Source organism: Pongo abelii, chromosome 10 (genome assembly GCF_028885655.2).
Source record: "Pongo abelii isolate AG06213 chromosome 10, NHGRI_mPonAbe1-v2.0_pri, whole genome shotgun sequence".
NCBI classification, from domain to species: Eukaryota; Metazoa; Chordata; class Mammalia; order Primates; family Hominidae; genus Pongo; species Pongo abelii.
Genome location: NC_071995.2, coordinates 48,949,472 through 48,965,613, shown reverse-complemented (window position 1 = coordinate 48,965,613; position 16,142 = coordinate 48,949,472). Strand labels below are relative to the sequence as shown.

The 16,142-nt window shown below is 45.3% G+C and overlaps 1 protein-coding gene across 13 annotated transcripts in view; it reads left to right on the top strand.

Annotated features, from left to right (window-relative positions):
• Window positions 1–8,075: 8,075 nt before the first annotated feature.
• TFCP2 (transcription factor CP2) overlaps window positions 8,076–16,142 on the top strand; it is a 79,846-nt gene continuing 71,779 nt past the window's right edge. For 8 of the 13 annotated variants that reach the window (XM_063711782.1, XM_054527225.1, XM_063711780.1 and 5 more), the window contains exon 1: window positions 8,076–9,637. In XM_063711782.1, the coding sequence (XP_063567852.1) occupies window positions 9,516–9,637 (122 nt within the window). In that variant the 5' untranslated portion in view covers window positions 8,076–9,515. The remainder of the gene's footprint in view (window positions 9,638–16,142) is intronic. The other 5 variants (XM_063711781.1, XM_063711778.1, XM_063711777.1 and 2 more) reach the window with 1 other exon arrangement.

The window sequence follows — 16,142 nt, the reverse complement described above, 5'->3', positions numbered from 1 at the left end:
GCCTCAGCCTCCTGAGTAGCTGGGACTACAGGTGCCCACCACCAAGTCCGGCTAATTTTTAAAATATTTTTAGTAGAGATGGGGTTTCACCGTGTTAGCCAGGATGGTCTTGATCTCCTGACCTCGTGATCTGCCTGCCTCGGCCTCCCAAAGTGCTGGGATTACAGGCTTGAGCCACTGCGCCCGGCCAGTACTCTGATTTATTATGTGTAATAGAAGCCAGGATTTTTATTGTGGGATTAATTTATGGGTACAAAAATTTGATCTATTGATAGGTGTTGCTGGATTCCTTTCTTCTCCTTTGAAAAGGAGTTTCGCTCTTGTTGCCCAGGCTGGAGTGCAATGGCACAATCTTGGCTCATTGCAACCTCTACCTCCCAGGTTCAAGTGATTCCCCTCTCTCAGCCTCCCAAGTAGCTGGGATTACAGATGCACGCCACCAGGCCCAGCTGGTGTATTTTTAGTAGAGACGTGGTTTCACCATGTTGGCCCGGCTGGTCTTGAACTCTTGACCTCAGGTGATCCACCTGCCTCTGCCTCCCAAAGTGCTGGGATTACAGGCGTGAAGCCCCTCACCCAGCCCAGTGTTGCCGGATTTCTAAGGGAACATCTAGTGGTCTTTTCTTGGAGGCAGAGCCTTCTGGGCTGCTCCTGGAATCTCTCCCATCCTGGCACTCCAATTTCACTCTTAGTTACATTGGGGAGGGGAGCGTATGGGAAAAGTTCACTTTCCAAGTCACATAATTCCAGGGGTAAACAGTGTGTGACGTCTTCTTTCCCAAGGGGGAACTGCAGTCAAGGGCATAATTCTCCAGGCTGACCTATACTCCACTTGGGAGGGGCTGAGGCTTAGGAGTCTCCTCTTATTTCACCTCAGTGTGTTTCAGAATTAATAAGTGGCAAGGAGGACGTCTGTGCAGTGTTTATTTCGGTTCAGATATTAAACTTAGTCTCAAACATTTCCAAGAAGTACATGTGTGTCTTTTCCTAAATATTTTCCAGGGCACAGGGCTCCCTAATATTCCTGGATGTGGCACAGTCATCTCTTCAAAACATCTAATATGATTACTCTTTGTTTTTTTAAAAGTCCATTCCCTTTGAACTATTCTTCTGTGAATGAGAAAACATGCTTCATCCAATATTCCTTCATGGGCACAGTGTTCTAAAAATTCAACATTCTCACCTCCACAAGTTTCAAAACTCATCTCTGAAAGGAAAAATAGGTAAGAAGCAGATCTTTTTATTTATTTATTTATTTTTAACTTTTAATTATTATTTTTTTTTTTGAGATGGAGTCTCGCTCTGTCGCCCAAGCTGGAGTGCAATGGTGTGAACTTGGCTCACTGCAACTTCCACCTCCCGAGTTCAAGGGATTCTCCTGCCTTAGCCTCCTGAGTAGCTGGGATTATAGGCACCTGCCACCACGCCTGGCTAATTTTTGTATTTTTAGTAGAGATGGGGTTTCACCATGTTGGCCAGGCTGGTCTTGAACTCCTGACCTCAGGTGATCCACCCGCGTAGGCCTCCCAAAGTGCTGGGATTACAGGCGTTAGTCACTGTGCCCGGCAAAGCAGATCTTTTTAAAGTTTATTTATTTATTTATTTAATTTATTATTATTATTTTTTTTGCGATGGAGTTTCGCTCTTGTTGCCCAGGCTGTAATGCAATGGCATGATCTCGGCTCACTATAACCTCCACCTCTCGGGTTCAAGCGATTCTCCTGCCTCAACCTCCCAAGTAGCTGGGATTACATGGCTAATTTTGTATTTTTAGTAGAGACGGGGTTTCACCATGTTGGCCAGGCTGGTCTCGAACTCCTGACCTCAAGTGATCCACCCGCCTTGGCCTCCCAAAGTACTGGGATTATAGGCATAAGCCACCGTGCCCAGCTATTTATTTATTTATTTTTGAGACGGAGCCTAACTCTATGGCCCAGGCTGGAGTGCAGTGGCGTAATCTCGGCTCACTGAAACCTCTGCCTCGCAGGTTCAAGCGGTTCTACTGCCTCAGCCTCCCAAGTAACTGGGACTACAGGTGCCCACCACCACACTCGACTAATTTTTGTATTTTCAGTAGAGATAGGGTTTCGCCATGTTGGCCAGGCTGGTCTCAAACTCCTGACCTTAGGTTATCCACCCACCTCTGTCTCCCAAAGTGCTGGGATTACAGGCATGAGCCATCGCACCTGGCCGTTTTTAAAGTTATAACCACTCACAGAGAGAGTGTAACATGAAGGTTAGATGCCTAGACTGTGGGGTTACCGCTGTCATGCTGGGTGACCCTGGACAAGCCATTTAATTTGGCTAAGCCTCAGTTTCCTTATCTATGAGCTGAATCGAATAAGGATACCTTTCTTGTAGGGCTGAGTGAAGACGAAATGAGATAATTAACCTAATGCACCTACTCAGGCCCTGGCACTTAGGAAGAGCTCAGTAAATATGAGCCTATCATTATTATTAATTTTTATTTATTTATTTATTTATTTTTTGAAACAGGATCTCACTCTATTGCTCAGGCTGGAGTGCAGTGACCCGATCTTGGCTCACTGCATCCTCTACCTTCTAGGCTCAATGGATCCTCTTGCCTCAGCCTCCCCAGTAGCTGGGACTACAGGGGCACACCACCACAGTCAGCTAATTTTTTTGTAGAGATGAGGTTTTGCCATGTTGCCCAGGTTGGTCTTGAACTCCTTGGTTCAAGCAGTCCACCTGCCTCAGCCTCCCAGAGTGCTGGGAGTAGAGGCGTGAGCCACCACATCCAGCCATATTAGCTACTATCTTTTGCTGTGTGTGTGTGCAGTTTCCACTGGCAGGGAGGCATCACTATAGGCAAATCCCAGCTAAGAGAATCAGGAACAAGCTGCTAATTTATATATATTTGTTACTTATTCAAGAGTACAATTTTTTGGTAATTTATGAAGCATAATGATGAAACAATCACTCACGCACCCACTACTCCACTTATGTAAACTATTAAGAACTGTTGAGGCTGGGCGTGGTGGCTCACGCCTGTAATCCCAGCACTTTGGGAGGCCAGGGCGTGCAGATCACAAGGTCAGGAGATCGAGACCATCCTGGCTAACATGGTGAAACCCTGTCTCTACTAAAAATACAAAAAATTAGCCAGGCATGGTGGCGGGTGCCTGTAGTCCCAGCTACTCGGGAGGCTGAGACAGGAGAATGGTGTGAACCCAGGAGGCAGAGCTTGCAGTGAGCCAAGATTGCGCCACTGTACTCCAGCCTGGGAGACAGAGCGAGACTCTGTCTCAAAAACAAACAAGCAAACAAACAAACAAACAAAAAAACTGTTGAAGCTATCTTTTTTCTTTTTCTTTTTATCTGTTTTTTTTTTTTTTTTTTTTTTTTGAGACGGAGTATCGCTCTTGTTATCCAGGCAGAAGTGCAATGGCGTGATTTCAGCTCACTGCAACCTCTGCCTCCTGGGTTTAAGCTATTCTCCTGCCTCAGCCTCCCGAGTAGCTGGGATTACAGCCACATGCCACCACACCCGGCTAATTTTGTATTTTTAATAGCGATGGGGGTTTCTCCATGTTGGTCAGGCTGGTCTCAAACTCCCGACCTCAGGTGATCTGCCCTCCTTGGCCTCCCAAAGTGCTGGGATTACAGGCATGAGCCACCATGCCTAGCCTGAAGCTATTTTCTTTTCTTTTTTTTTTTTTTCTTTGTTATGGAGTCTCACTCTGTCTTCCAGACTGCAGTGTAGTGGCCTGATCTCATCTCACTGTGACCTCTGTCTGCTGGATTCAAGAGATTCTCCTGCCTCAGCCTCCCAAGTAGCTGGGATTATAGGCGTGCACCACCACTCCGGCTAAGTTTTGTATTTTTAGTAGAGACTGGGTTTCTCCATGTTGGTCAGGCTGGTCTCGAACTCCTGACCTCATGTGATCCGCCCACCTCAGCCTCCCAAAGTGCTGAGATTACAGGTGTGAGCCACCATGCCTGGCCACGCTGAAGCTATTTTCTAGTTCCTTCCCTCACCTATTCCCCTGCCTCTCCTTAGATGTGGCCATCACTATAATTGTATTTATTTCATTCCTTTTGAAAGGACTGTATGTAAAGTTGACCCTTAAACAATGTGAGGGTGATCCCCACACAGCTGAAGATTCAAGTGTAACTTCTGACTCACCTAAAACTTAATTACTAACAGCCTACTGTTGATCCGAAACCTTACTGATAACATAGTCAATGGACATATATTTTATGTTTTATGTATTATATATTGTATTCTTACAATAAAGTAGGCTAGAGAAAAGAAAATATTTTAAAAATCAGAAGGAAGAGAAAATATATTTACTATTCATTAAATGGAAATGGATCATCATAAAGGTCTTTCCTCCTCATCTTCACATTGAGTAGGCTGAGGAGGAGGAGGAAGAGGAGGGGTTGGTCTTAATGTCTCAGGAGTGTCAGAGGTGAAAGACAATCCATGAATATTAGAAGATATCAACAAACAACAAAAATGAAAAATTAAAAAAAAAAGAAAACCCACAAATAAGTAGACCTGTGCAGTTCAAACCTGTGTTGTTGAAAGGTCAACTGTGTACTTTCCTAAATGATAATTGCTTAATTTTACTGGCTTTTGAGCTTTACAAGGTGATATTACACAGTATGAGGACTTCTGAATTTCCCCCTCAATTCTAAGATTGATTTATTCACGCAGTTCAGTATAGCTTTATTCGTTTTCACTGCTCAATAATATTATATTCCAGTCTAATTTATCCATTCTTTTGCTGGTGGAGAATTGTTTTATTCCATTTTGTTACCATAAACAGTACTGCCATCAACATTCTCATACAAGTCTCCTGGTATGTATGTAGAAGAGTTTCTCTAGGGTATATATGTGGAAAGGAGTTGCTGAATCACAAAATAATTTTCAGGATAATTTTTAAAGAGTTCTGCTTGATCCTGACCACTCTGTCCTAAGTCTCAGCTTCCTCATATTGAAAAACAAAAAAACTTCTACGAAGACTAAATGACATGATGTATTTATTTATTTTTAATAGAGACAGTGTCTTGCTCTGTTGTCCAGGCTGGGTGCAACGGCCCAATCATGGCTCACTGTAGCCTCGAACTCCTGGGCTCAAACCATCCTCCCACCTCAGCCTCCTGAGTAGCTGGGACTACAGGTGCACACCACCATGCCTAATTTTTAAATTTCTTGTAGCGAAGGGGGTCTCATTATATTGCCTAGGCTGATCTTTAACTCCTGGGCTCAAGTGATCCTCCTGCCTCAGCCTCCCAAAATGCTGAGATTACAGGTATGAGCCATGGTGCCAGGCCAAGACAATGTATTTTAAAGTGCTATTAAGGCCGGACACGGTGGTTGACACGGTGGCTCATACCTGTAATTCCAGCACTTTGAGAGGCAGAGGCAGGCAGATCACATAAGGTCAGGAGTTCAAGACCAGCCTGGCCAACATGGTGAAACCCCGTCTCGACTAAAAACATAAAAATTAGCCAGGCATGGTGGCGTGTGCCTGTAGTCCCAGCTACTTGGGAGGCTGAGGCAGGAAAATTGCTTGAACCCAGAAGGTGGAGGTTGCAGTGAGCCGAGATCTCGTCACTGCACTGCAGCCTGGGCGACAGAGGGAGACTCTGTCTCATAAATAAATAAATAAATAAATAAATAAATAAATAAATAAATGCTATTAAAACCATAACAGTCTGGGTACCGTGGCTCATGCCACGGTAATCCCAGTACTTTGGGGGGCTGAGGTGGGAGGATCACTTGAGCCCAGGAGTTTGACACTCACTTGGGCAACATAGTAAGATTCCATTTCTACTAAAAATAAAAAATTAGCTGAGTGTGGTGGTGTATGCCTTTAGTCCCAGCTACTCGGAAGGCTTAGGCAGGAGAATTGCTTGAGCCTGGGAGATGGAAGCTGCAATGAGCTGTGATCATGCCACTGCATTCCAGCCTGGGCAACAGAGTGAGACCCTGTCTCAAAAAAACCAAAACCAAAACTTAAAAAAAGAAAACATGGCTGGGCACGGTGGCTCATGCCTGTAATCCCAGTACTTTGGGAGACCAAGGCGGGCAGATCAACAGATCGAGACCATCCTGGCCAACATGGTGAAACCCCGTCTCTACTAAAAATACAAAAATTAGCTGGGCGTAGTGGCACGCGCCTGTAGTCCCAGCTACTTGGGAGGCTGAGGCATGAGAATCGCTTGAATCCAGGAGGCAGAGGTTGCAGTGAGCCGAGATCACACCACTGACTAAGCCTGGCAACACAGTGCGACTCTGTCTCAAAGGGCATAGTGGTGTGCACCTGTAGTCCCAGCTACTTGGGAGGCAGAGGCAAGAGGATTGCTTGAGCCCAGGAGTTTAAGGTTACAGTGAGCTATGATCAGGCCACTGCACTCCAGTCTGGGTGACAGAGTGAGACCCTGTCTCTAAATGAAACAAAAAAATCCCAAGCCCATAACATACTATACAATGTAAATTAATGTTATTAAAATAGGATAACAAAATCAACCCAATCTTAACAGAGAAGCAGAAGTGTACTACCAGTGGGAGACTGGAGCTAACATTTATTGAATCATTACTATTTTTGTGGCATTTTGGTACCTCATTTAATACTCACAACAAGTTTAGGGGGAGGTATTATTTTCACTAATTTATGCATTAAAATACTGAGGCTCAGAGATGTAAAGTTACTTGCCTGAGATTATACAGCTAGAGGTGGAGCTGTTGGTCAAACAAGGCATGGCTCTATCTAAGAGAGGTTTAAAAATACCCTAAGTACAATGCTGGTTTACAAAGGATTTTGACCACCGGGCATGGTGGCCCACGCCTATAATCCCAGCACTTTGGGAGGCTGTGCCAGGTGGATCATTTGAGGTCAGGAGTTCGAGACCAGCCTGGCCAACATAGAAACCCCGTTGCTACTAAAAATACAAAAATTAGCCAGGTGTGGTGGTACACACGTGTAATCCCAGCTACTCGGGAGGCTGAGGCAGGAGAATTGCTTGAACCTGGGAGGCGGAGGTTGCAGTGAGCTGAGATTGCACCACTGCACTCCAGCCTGTTCGAGAGACCAAGACTCTGTCTCAAAAACAAAAACAAAATCCAAAAACTTTGAGCCCTCAGATCTCCATGTGACATCTCTCTTTTTGTCTATGAGCCCAGGACCCATTCCTTTACCCACAGTCACACATTTTGAGATCGAACTGGCTCATGGGAAGAAAAGATGGCTTAAAGAGATACTGAATATCTCCAGAATGAGCTAAGACTTTGATCCTAGGGCTTACCAAGGTAAGACGGCAGGTTCAAGCCCGGAGCCCTCACAGAGATGCCTGTGGCTGAAACACCCCATACCAGCACAACATGTTGCCAACTTCATGTCAACTTCTCTTTTTTTTCTTGATTCTCTTATTCCTTTTTCATTCCTTTTTAAATTCAATAAACATGTTTAAAAGTCCTGCTGAAAGCAGGAACTATAGTAGGAGATATTTAGAACGCAAGCCTGAAAAAGAGCTATTCCTTATTCTTTAGATCAATCTAGTGAGAGAGGCAGATATATACAAAAGTATAAGTCAAGGCAGATTTTAAAAAATTCAGCAATGGAATACAACAATGAACCAATACTTTCACATAAAGGCAATGTCTTGTAACGAAAAATGCCAGGCTTTGGAATCAGCTCTGAAGCTGGCATGTCAATTTAGCTCTGGCCAATTTAAGCGCTTAGCCTTGGTTTCTTACTGATAAAATAAGAGTCATTATACTTAGCTTTATAATTCTAATTCCAAGATTGCTTTGAGGACTACTCATAGTGTAATAAAGTTCCTAGCAATAGTTGATACTTAATAAACAATGGCCATTATTACTCAATCCTCAAAGGAGGAAGGTGGAGCAGATGAAGTTACTCCCACTCCCATTTACAAACGAGGAAGCTAAATCTGTGAGATTAAGCAATTATTCTGAAGACACCAAAGTAGTAAATGAAGACGCCAGCCTAAACTCTGATATTCAGATCTTTTAAATTCCAACACCCCATACCAGCACAACAACCTTTTAAACCCCCTCCCTTTTTTTTTTTTTTTTTTGAGATGGAATTTCACTCTTGTTGCCCAGGCTGGAGTGCAAAGGCGCGATCTCCACTCACTGCAACCTCCGCCTCCTGGGTTCAAGAGATTCTCCTGCCTCGGCCTCCCGAGTAGCTGGGATTACAGGCCCGCGCCACCACACCTGGCTAATTTTTGTATTTTTAGTAGAGACGGGGTTTCTCCATGTTGGTCAGGCTGGTCTTGAACTCCCGACCTCAGGTGATCCGCCCAACTCGGCCTCCCAGAGTGCTGGGATTTCAGGCGTGAGCCACCGCGCCCGACCTAAAAACCACATTTTTACTGATCTCATGCTTTTCTGTTCAAATGCCTTAGAGAGGATGCCGAAGATAAAATGAACATACAGGGAAGCGGGACTTATGCAGGGTCTTGACCTCCGGAGAGGTGAGTTTAAGGAGACAGGAGTATGGGCAGGAGCAAGCGCGCACACGCAAGGAGCGTTTGGGAAGCCGTCAAGAGTCCGCCAGGGGTGGAGTGGGTTCATAAGGCTAGAAGAAGGGCTCCTTCCATGGCTCAGGGTGACGACTTGATCGGTAGCGGATACCAGAACTCTGGTAACTACACGGATAGACGTTTAAACCCGGACACTTGCACGCCGGGTCCTCCCCGTGATCGCCCAGCGCATCTCGGGGGCAGAGCCGTGGAGCAGCCCGCCTATCATCGCTGCCGAGACTGACGAGGTCTCTTCTTTATAGGCGAACGACAGCGTGACGTCATGTTTGCCGGGCAGGCGAAGAAAGAGGACGCCATGATTGGTTGGCGCTGGGGCGGCGGGCGGTGGAAGGGCCTGGCGAGTCTAGGTTTCACGCCTGTGCTGGACTTTCTCCTTCCATGTTTCAAGGCCGTGGGAGGCTACAGAGGGCCAGGAGTCGGCTCAGCGGAAACCTGGATTTGGTTCTAAGCCGTGGGGTTGAGAACGGGTGACCGGAAGTGATCGTGGGACTGACCGGAAGCGAGGCCTGGAGGGGAAAGAGAGAGCGAGCCCTGGGAGGGAGGGGGCCTCCAGCAGAAAGGGGCGGGGGAAAAGGTGCAAAAGCAGCGTGGGAGCGCCGGGCTGGCTTCCTGCGGCTGCTGCTGGTCTGACTGGGAAGCAGCAAGCCACCACTACGAACTCTCAAGAGGAGTGGGAGTGCGGGAGTCCAGAGCTGCCTCTGGGAAGTCTGCAGTAGTTGAGCAAAGGGGTCCTCACGTTCCTGAGAGCTGGGCAGGGGGGATTTTGGAACCTGGGGCAGCCAAGAACGAGCAGCCAAGGGTACGGGAGATTAGTTGTACGAGCAGTTCTGATCGGGCTTGGGGGTGGCTGGTGGGCACTGCTTGGGAAACCTTGGTTTGTAGTTTTCTTGGTTTGTGTTACTCCTGTTGGGTAGAATTACCCTCCGCGCCTTTGTACAAGACACGGTGTCTCCTGGGGCAAGGAAGGAGCCAGGATGGCCTGGGCTCTGAAGCTGCCTCTGGCCGACGAAGTGATTGAATCCGGGTTGGTGCAGGACTTTGATGCTAGCCTGTCCGGGATCGGCCAGGAACTGGGTGCTGGTGCCTATAGCATGAGGTGAGTGAGATTTTCCCAGACCCTACACCTTCTGAATAACAAAGGCGGATAGACACTAAGAAAAGGGGTTGAGTGGGAAGGAGGTGTATAGAGTTTTAAAAAGCTGTTTACGATTGGGGAAAAGGGACTTGTTCTTTTGTCGCTTTGAGTAGTTAGTGTTGTGGAAGAAATGGAAAAAGCGATTGTAGGCGATATGAAGCCTGTGCAGGATCAGTGGAAGAAGGAAGAGTGGTCCCTGATTAGCAACCAGATGAATGTTGAGAGGCTTTTGTGCCAATGTGGGAGACTTGGGGACTGATGGTGTATGTGTGGGTAAGTCTGACGTTGTGTGAAGAAGGGTTACATATAGCATAGGAAGGGTATCTAGGAAGTTGGGAAATTGGGAGCTGGTGCTTAATGATGAATATTGGTTCGTTTTTTGTTGGAGAGATATGGAAGTCCTTGATGAAGAAGTCCATACAGCTATATCTTACCACTAGCTTCCTTTAAGACTTTACTTAATTCTGGGATTTCTGACTTCTAAAGCATAAGCTGTGAAATGAAAAAGTGACGAAGAAAACTTAAGATGCTTCTGGATCTTTATGTATCAAGCCAGTTGTTGATAACAGATGAAAAATCTCCTTTCGGCCGGATGCGGTGGCTCACGCCTCTAATCCCAGCGCTTTGGGAGGCTGAGGCAGGCGGATCACTTGAGCTCAGGAGTTCGAGACCATCGTGGCCAACGTGATGAAACCCCGTCTCTACTAAAAATACAAAAATTAGCCGGGTGTGGTGGCGCGGGCCTGTAATCCCAGCCACTCGGGAGGCTGAGGCAGGAGAATCGCTTGAACCCGGGAGGCGGAGGTTGCAGTGAGCAGAGATGGTGCCACTGCACTCCAGCCTGGGCAGCAAAGTGAGACTCCATTTGAAAAACAAAACAAAACAAAAACTCCTTTGAAAGCAACATTATTGCCTATATAACTTTTTGCATGCATTGGCTACTTCATTCCTCCAATATAGTTTATTTCATTTATAGACGTGTAAGAATCCTGTATGGAAATGTTGAAACAGCTGCATCTTAGGGGTAGATGGACTATATATAACTGGGTTTCCTAATGCATTATAAGACTTAATCTAAATAAGTGAGTCAAGAGACTAGAACTTAACATTTTCATTGGGTTTATGATTTCATAGGGGAAAGATGCTTTTTAGGGGGAAAGTAGATGCATTTTTCATTCTGATAATGAGATCTTTTAAGAGTTATATAAAGTTCCTTTATTCCTGCCAATTCAAAGTGGACTTTCCTCACTGAAGTAAAATTATGAGTTAGAATTTAATACTTCAGGCCGGGCATGGTGGCTCACGCCTGTAATCCCAGCACTTTGTTAGGCTGAGGTGGGCGGATCACGAGGTCAGGAGTTCGAGACCAGCCTGGCCAACATGGTGAAACCCCGTCTCTACTAAAAATTCAAAAAATTAGACAGGTATGGTGGCGCGCCTGTAATCCCAGCTACTTGGGAGGCTGAGGCAGGAGAATTGCTTGAACCGGGAGGCGGAGGTTGCAGTGAGCAGAGATCGCACCATTGCACTCCAGCTTAGGCAACAAGAGCAAAACTTGTTTTGCTCAAAAAAAAAAAAAAAAAAAAGCAGGGGAGAGAATTTAATACTTCAGCATCTTCAGGAATCTTTACTTAGAATAATAAAGACTATTATTCTAAATAATAATCATGCCTGTAATCCCAGCACTTTGGGGGGTGGAGACTGGAGGATCTCTTGAAGCCAGGAGTTCAAGACCTGCTCTCCACAAATAAATCAACAGATAAATTACCCAGGCCTGGTGGCATGTTCCTGTAGCCCCAGCTACTCAGGAGACTGAGGTGGGAGGATGGCTTGAGCCCAGGAGTTTGAGTCTGCACTGAGTTGTGATTGCACCACTGTACTTCAGCCTGGTGACAGAGTAAGACCTCATCTCTTAAAATTAAAAAAAAAAAAAAAAAAAAAAAGAAAAGATTTTAAAAATTAAGAAAAATTGGAAAAAACTATCGTTATATAAATATTTTAGTGATTTTCAGGGAAACTTGAGTTCTATATATTCTATCTTGCAGTGCTCTTAGTCATGAGAAATTTAACTGTGATTTTACCTATCCTTGTTTATGTAAGTCTGAACATAAAAATAGAGGTTAATTTGGTCTGAAAGTAAGTGCCCTGACCCTGAACTTACACATGAGCATCTGACATAATATTTGACAATTTTTTATGCTGTTACTTGTGTAAAGATATTCACAGCAAGGAGTTTGATTTTGTTTAGTTTACCAGAGGTTAGGCTGGAAATAATTAAATATAACTGTACTCATTATAAAAATAGTTAACATCACCAGCAAACATTTGTTAATCTACTAGGTGCAATACCATATGCTCTTGATACTATGCCATCTTACATTTAATTAAGAGTGCTTTACAAATCATACCCTGTGTGGTTTTCACAGACATTAGAATGGCTTGCATACTTACACATTTAGTTTTTTTCAACATCAAAATCAAATGCACAAGTTTTCAAACATCACTTTGAGTTCTTGAGAGCATAGTGTGCCAACATTTTAAGTACTTTTCTTCTTTTCTTTTCTTTTCTTTTTTTGAGACGGGTCCTGTTCTGTCACCCAGGCTGGGGTGCAGTGGCACCATCTCGGCTCAGTACAACTTCCATCTCCCGGGCTCAAGTGATCCTCTCACTTCAGCCTTCCGAGTAGCTGAGATACAGGCACGTAACACTACGCCTGGCTTTTTTGTTTTTTTCATCCTTTTTTTCATGTGTTAGGTACTTGTTACTATTCTCTTGACTTTTTTTTTTTTTTTTTTTTTGAGATGGAGTCTTGCTCTGTTGCCCAGGCTGGAGTTCAGTGGTGCGATCTCAGCTCACTGCAACCTCTGTCTCCCGGGTTCAAGCGATTCTCCTGCCTCAGCCTCCTGAGTAGCTGGGACTACAGGCCCACGCCAACATGCCCGGCTAATTTTTGTAATTTTAGTAGGGATGGGGTTTCACCATATTGGCCAGGCTGGTCTCAAACTCCTGACCTCAGGTGATCCACCCATCTCAGCCTCCCAAAGTGCTGGGATTACAGGCGTGAGCCACTGCACCCAGCTCTCTTGACTTTTATACACATTTGATCTATTCTATTAATTTGTGTTAATTAGATATTGGTCTTCAAATTTTAGTATTCATAAGAGTCACCTGGACAGCTTATTAAAAATACACTTGGGGGCCAGGTGCGGTGGCTCACGCCTGTAATCCAAACACTTTGGGAGACTGAGGCGGGTAGATCACCTGAGGTCAGGAGTTTGAGGCCAGCCTGGCCAACATGGTGAAACCCTGTCTCTACTAACAATACAAAAATTAGTCGGGCGTGGTGGCGCATGCCTGTAATCCCAGCTACTTGGGAGGCTGAGGCAGGAGACTCGCATGAACCCGGGAGGCGGAGGTTGCAGTGAGCCAAGACTGTGCCACTGCACTACAGCCTGGGCAACAGAGCCAGACTCTGTCTCAAAAAAAATGAAATAAAAATAAAAATACAGTTGGGGATAGGCATGGTGGCTCGTGCCTGTAATCCCAGCACTTTGGGAGGCCAAGGTGGGAGGACTGCTTGAGCTCAGGAGTTTTCATCAGCCTGGGCAACATAGGGAGACCCTCTCTCTACTAAAAATTAAAAAATTAGCTGAGTATGGTGGTGCCTGCCCCAGTCCCAGCTACTCCAGAGGCTGAGATGGGAGGATCGTTTGAGCCTAGGAGGTCAAGGCTGCAGTGAGCTGTGATTGTGCCTTTGCACTCCAGCTTGGGTGACAGGGTGAGACCTTGTCGCAAAAAAACAAAAACCAAACCAAAACAAAACACCAGTTTACAGGGTCCCATCTCCAGTGATTGGGGCACAGACTAGAAATCTGATTATTTATTCATTAGAGTTGGGGTCTTGCTTTGTCGCCAAGGCTGGAGTGTAGTGGCTCAATCACAGCTCACTGCTGCCTCGAATTCCAGAGCTCAAGCAGTCCTCCCAAGTAGCTGTTCCCTAGGCTGGAGTGCAGCTGGGGGTACAGTCACGAGATACCATGTCTGGCTGATTTTTAAATTTTTTGCAGAGACAGAGTCTCCCTATGTTGACCAGGCTGTTCTGGAACTCCTGGGCTCAAGCAGTCCTTCCCCCTTGGCCTCCCAAAGTGCCGGGATTATAGGTGTGAGCCACTGTGCCCAGCCCTGATTTTTATTTTTTTAATTTTAGTTTTGTCTTATTATTTATGTTTTTAGAGGTGACATCTCACTCTTGTCACCCAAGCTAGAGTGCAGTGGCGTGATTGTAGCTCATTGCAGCCTCAAACTCCTGGGCTCAAGTGATCTTCCTGCTGCAGCCTCCTGACTAGCTAGGACTACAGGGTCACACCACCACACCTAGCCAGTTTTTCTACTTTTTGTAGAGACTAGATCTTGCTGTGTTGCTCAGGCTGATCTCTAACTCCCGACCTTAAGAGATCCTTCCACCTTGGCCTCCCAAATTGCTGTAATTACACATGTCAGCCATGGTTCCCAGGCCTGTTTCTCCTTTTAATAAGACCTTGGATCTTAGTGTGCCACCCTCCAGCAATAATCTTTGCCAACTGGTTCTAAGAGTCAATCAGGCCAGGCATGGTGGTGCACACCTGTAATCCCAGCACTTTGGGAGGCTGAGGGCGGGCAGATCACCTTGAGGTCAGGAGTTTAAGACCAGCCTGGCCAATATGGTAAAACCCTGTCTCTACTGAAAATACAAAAATTAGCTGGGCATGATGGCACACGCCTGTAATCTCAGCTACTCAGGAGGCTGAGGCAGGAGAATGACTTGAACCTGGGAGGCGGAGGTTGCAGTGAGCCAAGATGGAGCCACTGCACTCCAGCCTAGGGGACAAAAGCGAGACTATCTCAAAAAAAAGAAAAAAAGTCAATCAGTCTGACTTTCTACATCTTTATTAGGGAATATACTCTCTTTGACAAGCAATTTGTTTTATAAAATATCTTCTTTGACACATTTGTTTTACTCTAGTTTATTTTCTGTTGCATCTTATAATGGTTTCATCTTCAAATCTATTAATTTGTATTTTATAAAGAGTCATCTTAATTGGAGTTAATCCTTATCAGTGGTCCTTTTATTATTTTTTTCTTACATTTTTATTGTGGCACAAACTTTATACTAAAAGGAAAGGAGATTCATTGTGAATACATGATAAGTGAAGAAGCCAGTCACAAAAGACCACATAACATATGATTCCATTTCTATGACATTTCTAGAATGGGCAGATCTGTAGAGAAAATAGATTAGTGGTTGACTAGAACTATGGAGGAGGAGGGAATGGAGAGGGACTACTAGTAGGAATGGAGTTTCTTTTTAGGGTGTTAAAAATGTTCTAAAATTGTTTGTGATGATGGTTGTGATATCAAACTAGGTTCATCCTGCCCACGTGCAGCAAGCCAATCACTATGATGATGGGTTTTGCAAAAGAGACAAGATTTTAATCATAGGGCTGCTGAATGAGGAGACAGGAGAGCAAATACCAAATCTGGCACCCTGAAAATAGGGCTTGGCAGTGTTTGTGGGGTAGGACGCAGGGTGGTCTAAAGCATGGGGAAAGGTGATTGGCAGGTAGGAAAGGTGAGGTAATCAAGGTTTCTGCACAAGCATAATTGAGCTACATTGCTCTTCATAGGACACGTGCAGAAAATGGCAGTGTTAACATGATCTAAGTGTGGAGTTTTTGTCCCTCTGACATGAAAAGGTCACTTTTTGGGCACTCATGCAGGTCCAGTTGAAGGATTGGTGGTCTCAACTGGGTAAGAGCTGTCCCCTAATTCCTGAAAAACAGCTTTAAGCATCTGTTAATATAGTGACCCATAGTCAGAGATGTTATCTTTTTTTCTTTCCTTTTTTTTTCTTTCGAGGCAGGGTCATGCTATGTTGCCCAGGCTGTTCACAGATGTTAACTTTTATTTACTTATTATTTATTATTATTATTATTTTTTGAGATAGAGTTTTTGGTCTTGTTGCCCAGGCTGGAGTGCAATGGCATGGTCTCGGCTCACTGCAACTCTGCCTCCCGGCTTCAAGCGATTCTGCTGTCTCAGCCTCCCAAGTAGCTGGGATTACAGGCGCATACCACCCTGCCCAGCTAATTTTTGTATTTTTAGTAGAGACGGGGTTTCGCCATGTTAGCCAGGCTGGTCTCAAACTCCTGACCTCAGGTGATCCACCTGCCTTGGCCTCCCAAAGTGCTGAGATTACAGATGTGAGCCACCATGCCCGGCCAACTTTTTTTGTTTGTTTGTTTGAGATGGGGTCTCACTCTGTTGCCCAGGCTGGAGTGCAGTGGCATGTTCATGGCTCACTGCAGCTTTGAACTCCCGGGGCTCAAGCAGTTCTGCCTCAGCCTCCTGAGTAGCTGGGACTACAGGCATGTGCCACCATGCCCTACTCAGAGTTTTTCATAAATGCCGTTTTAGTGTTAAATAAGT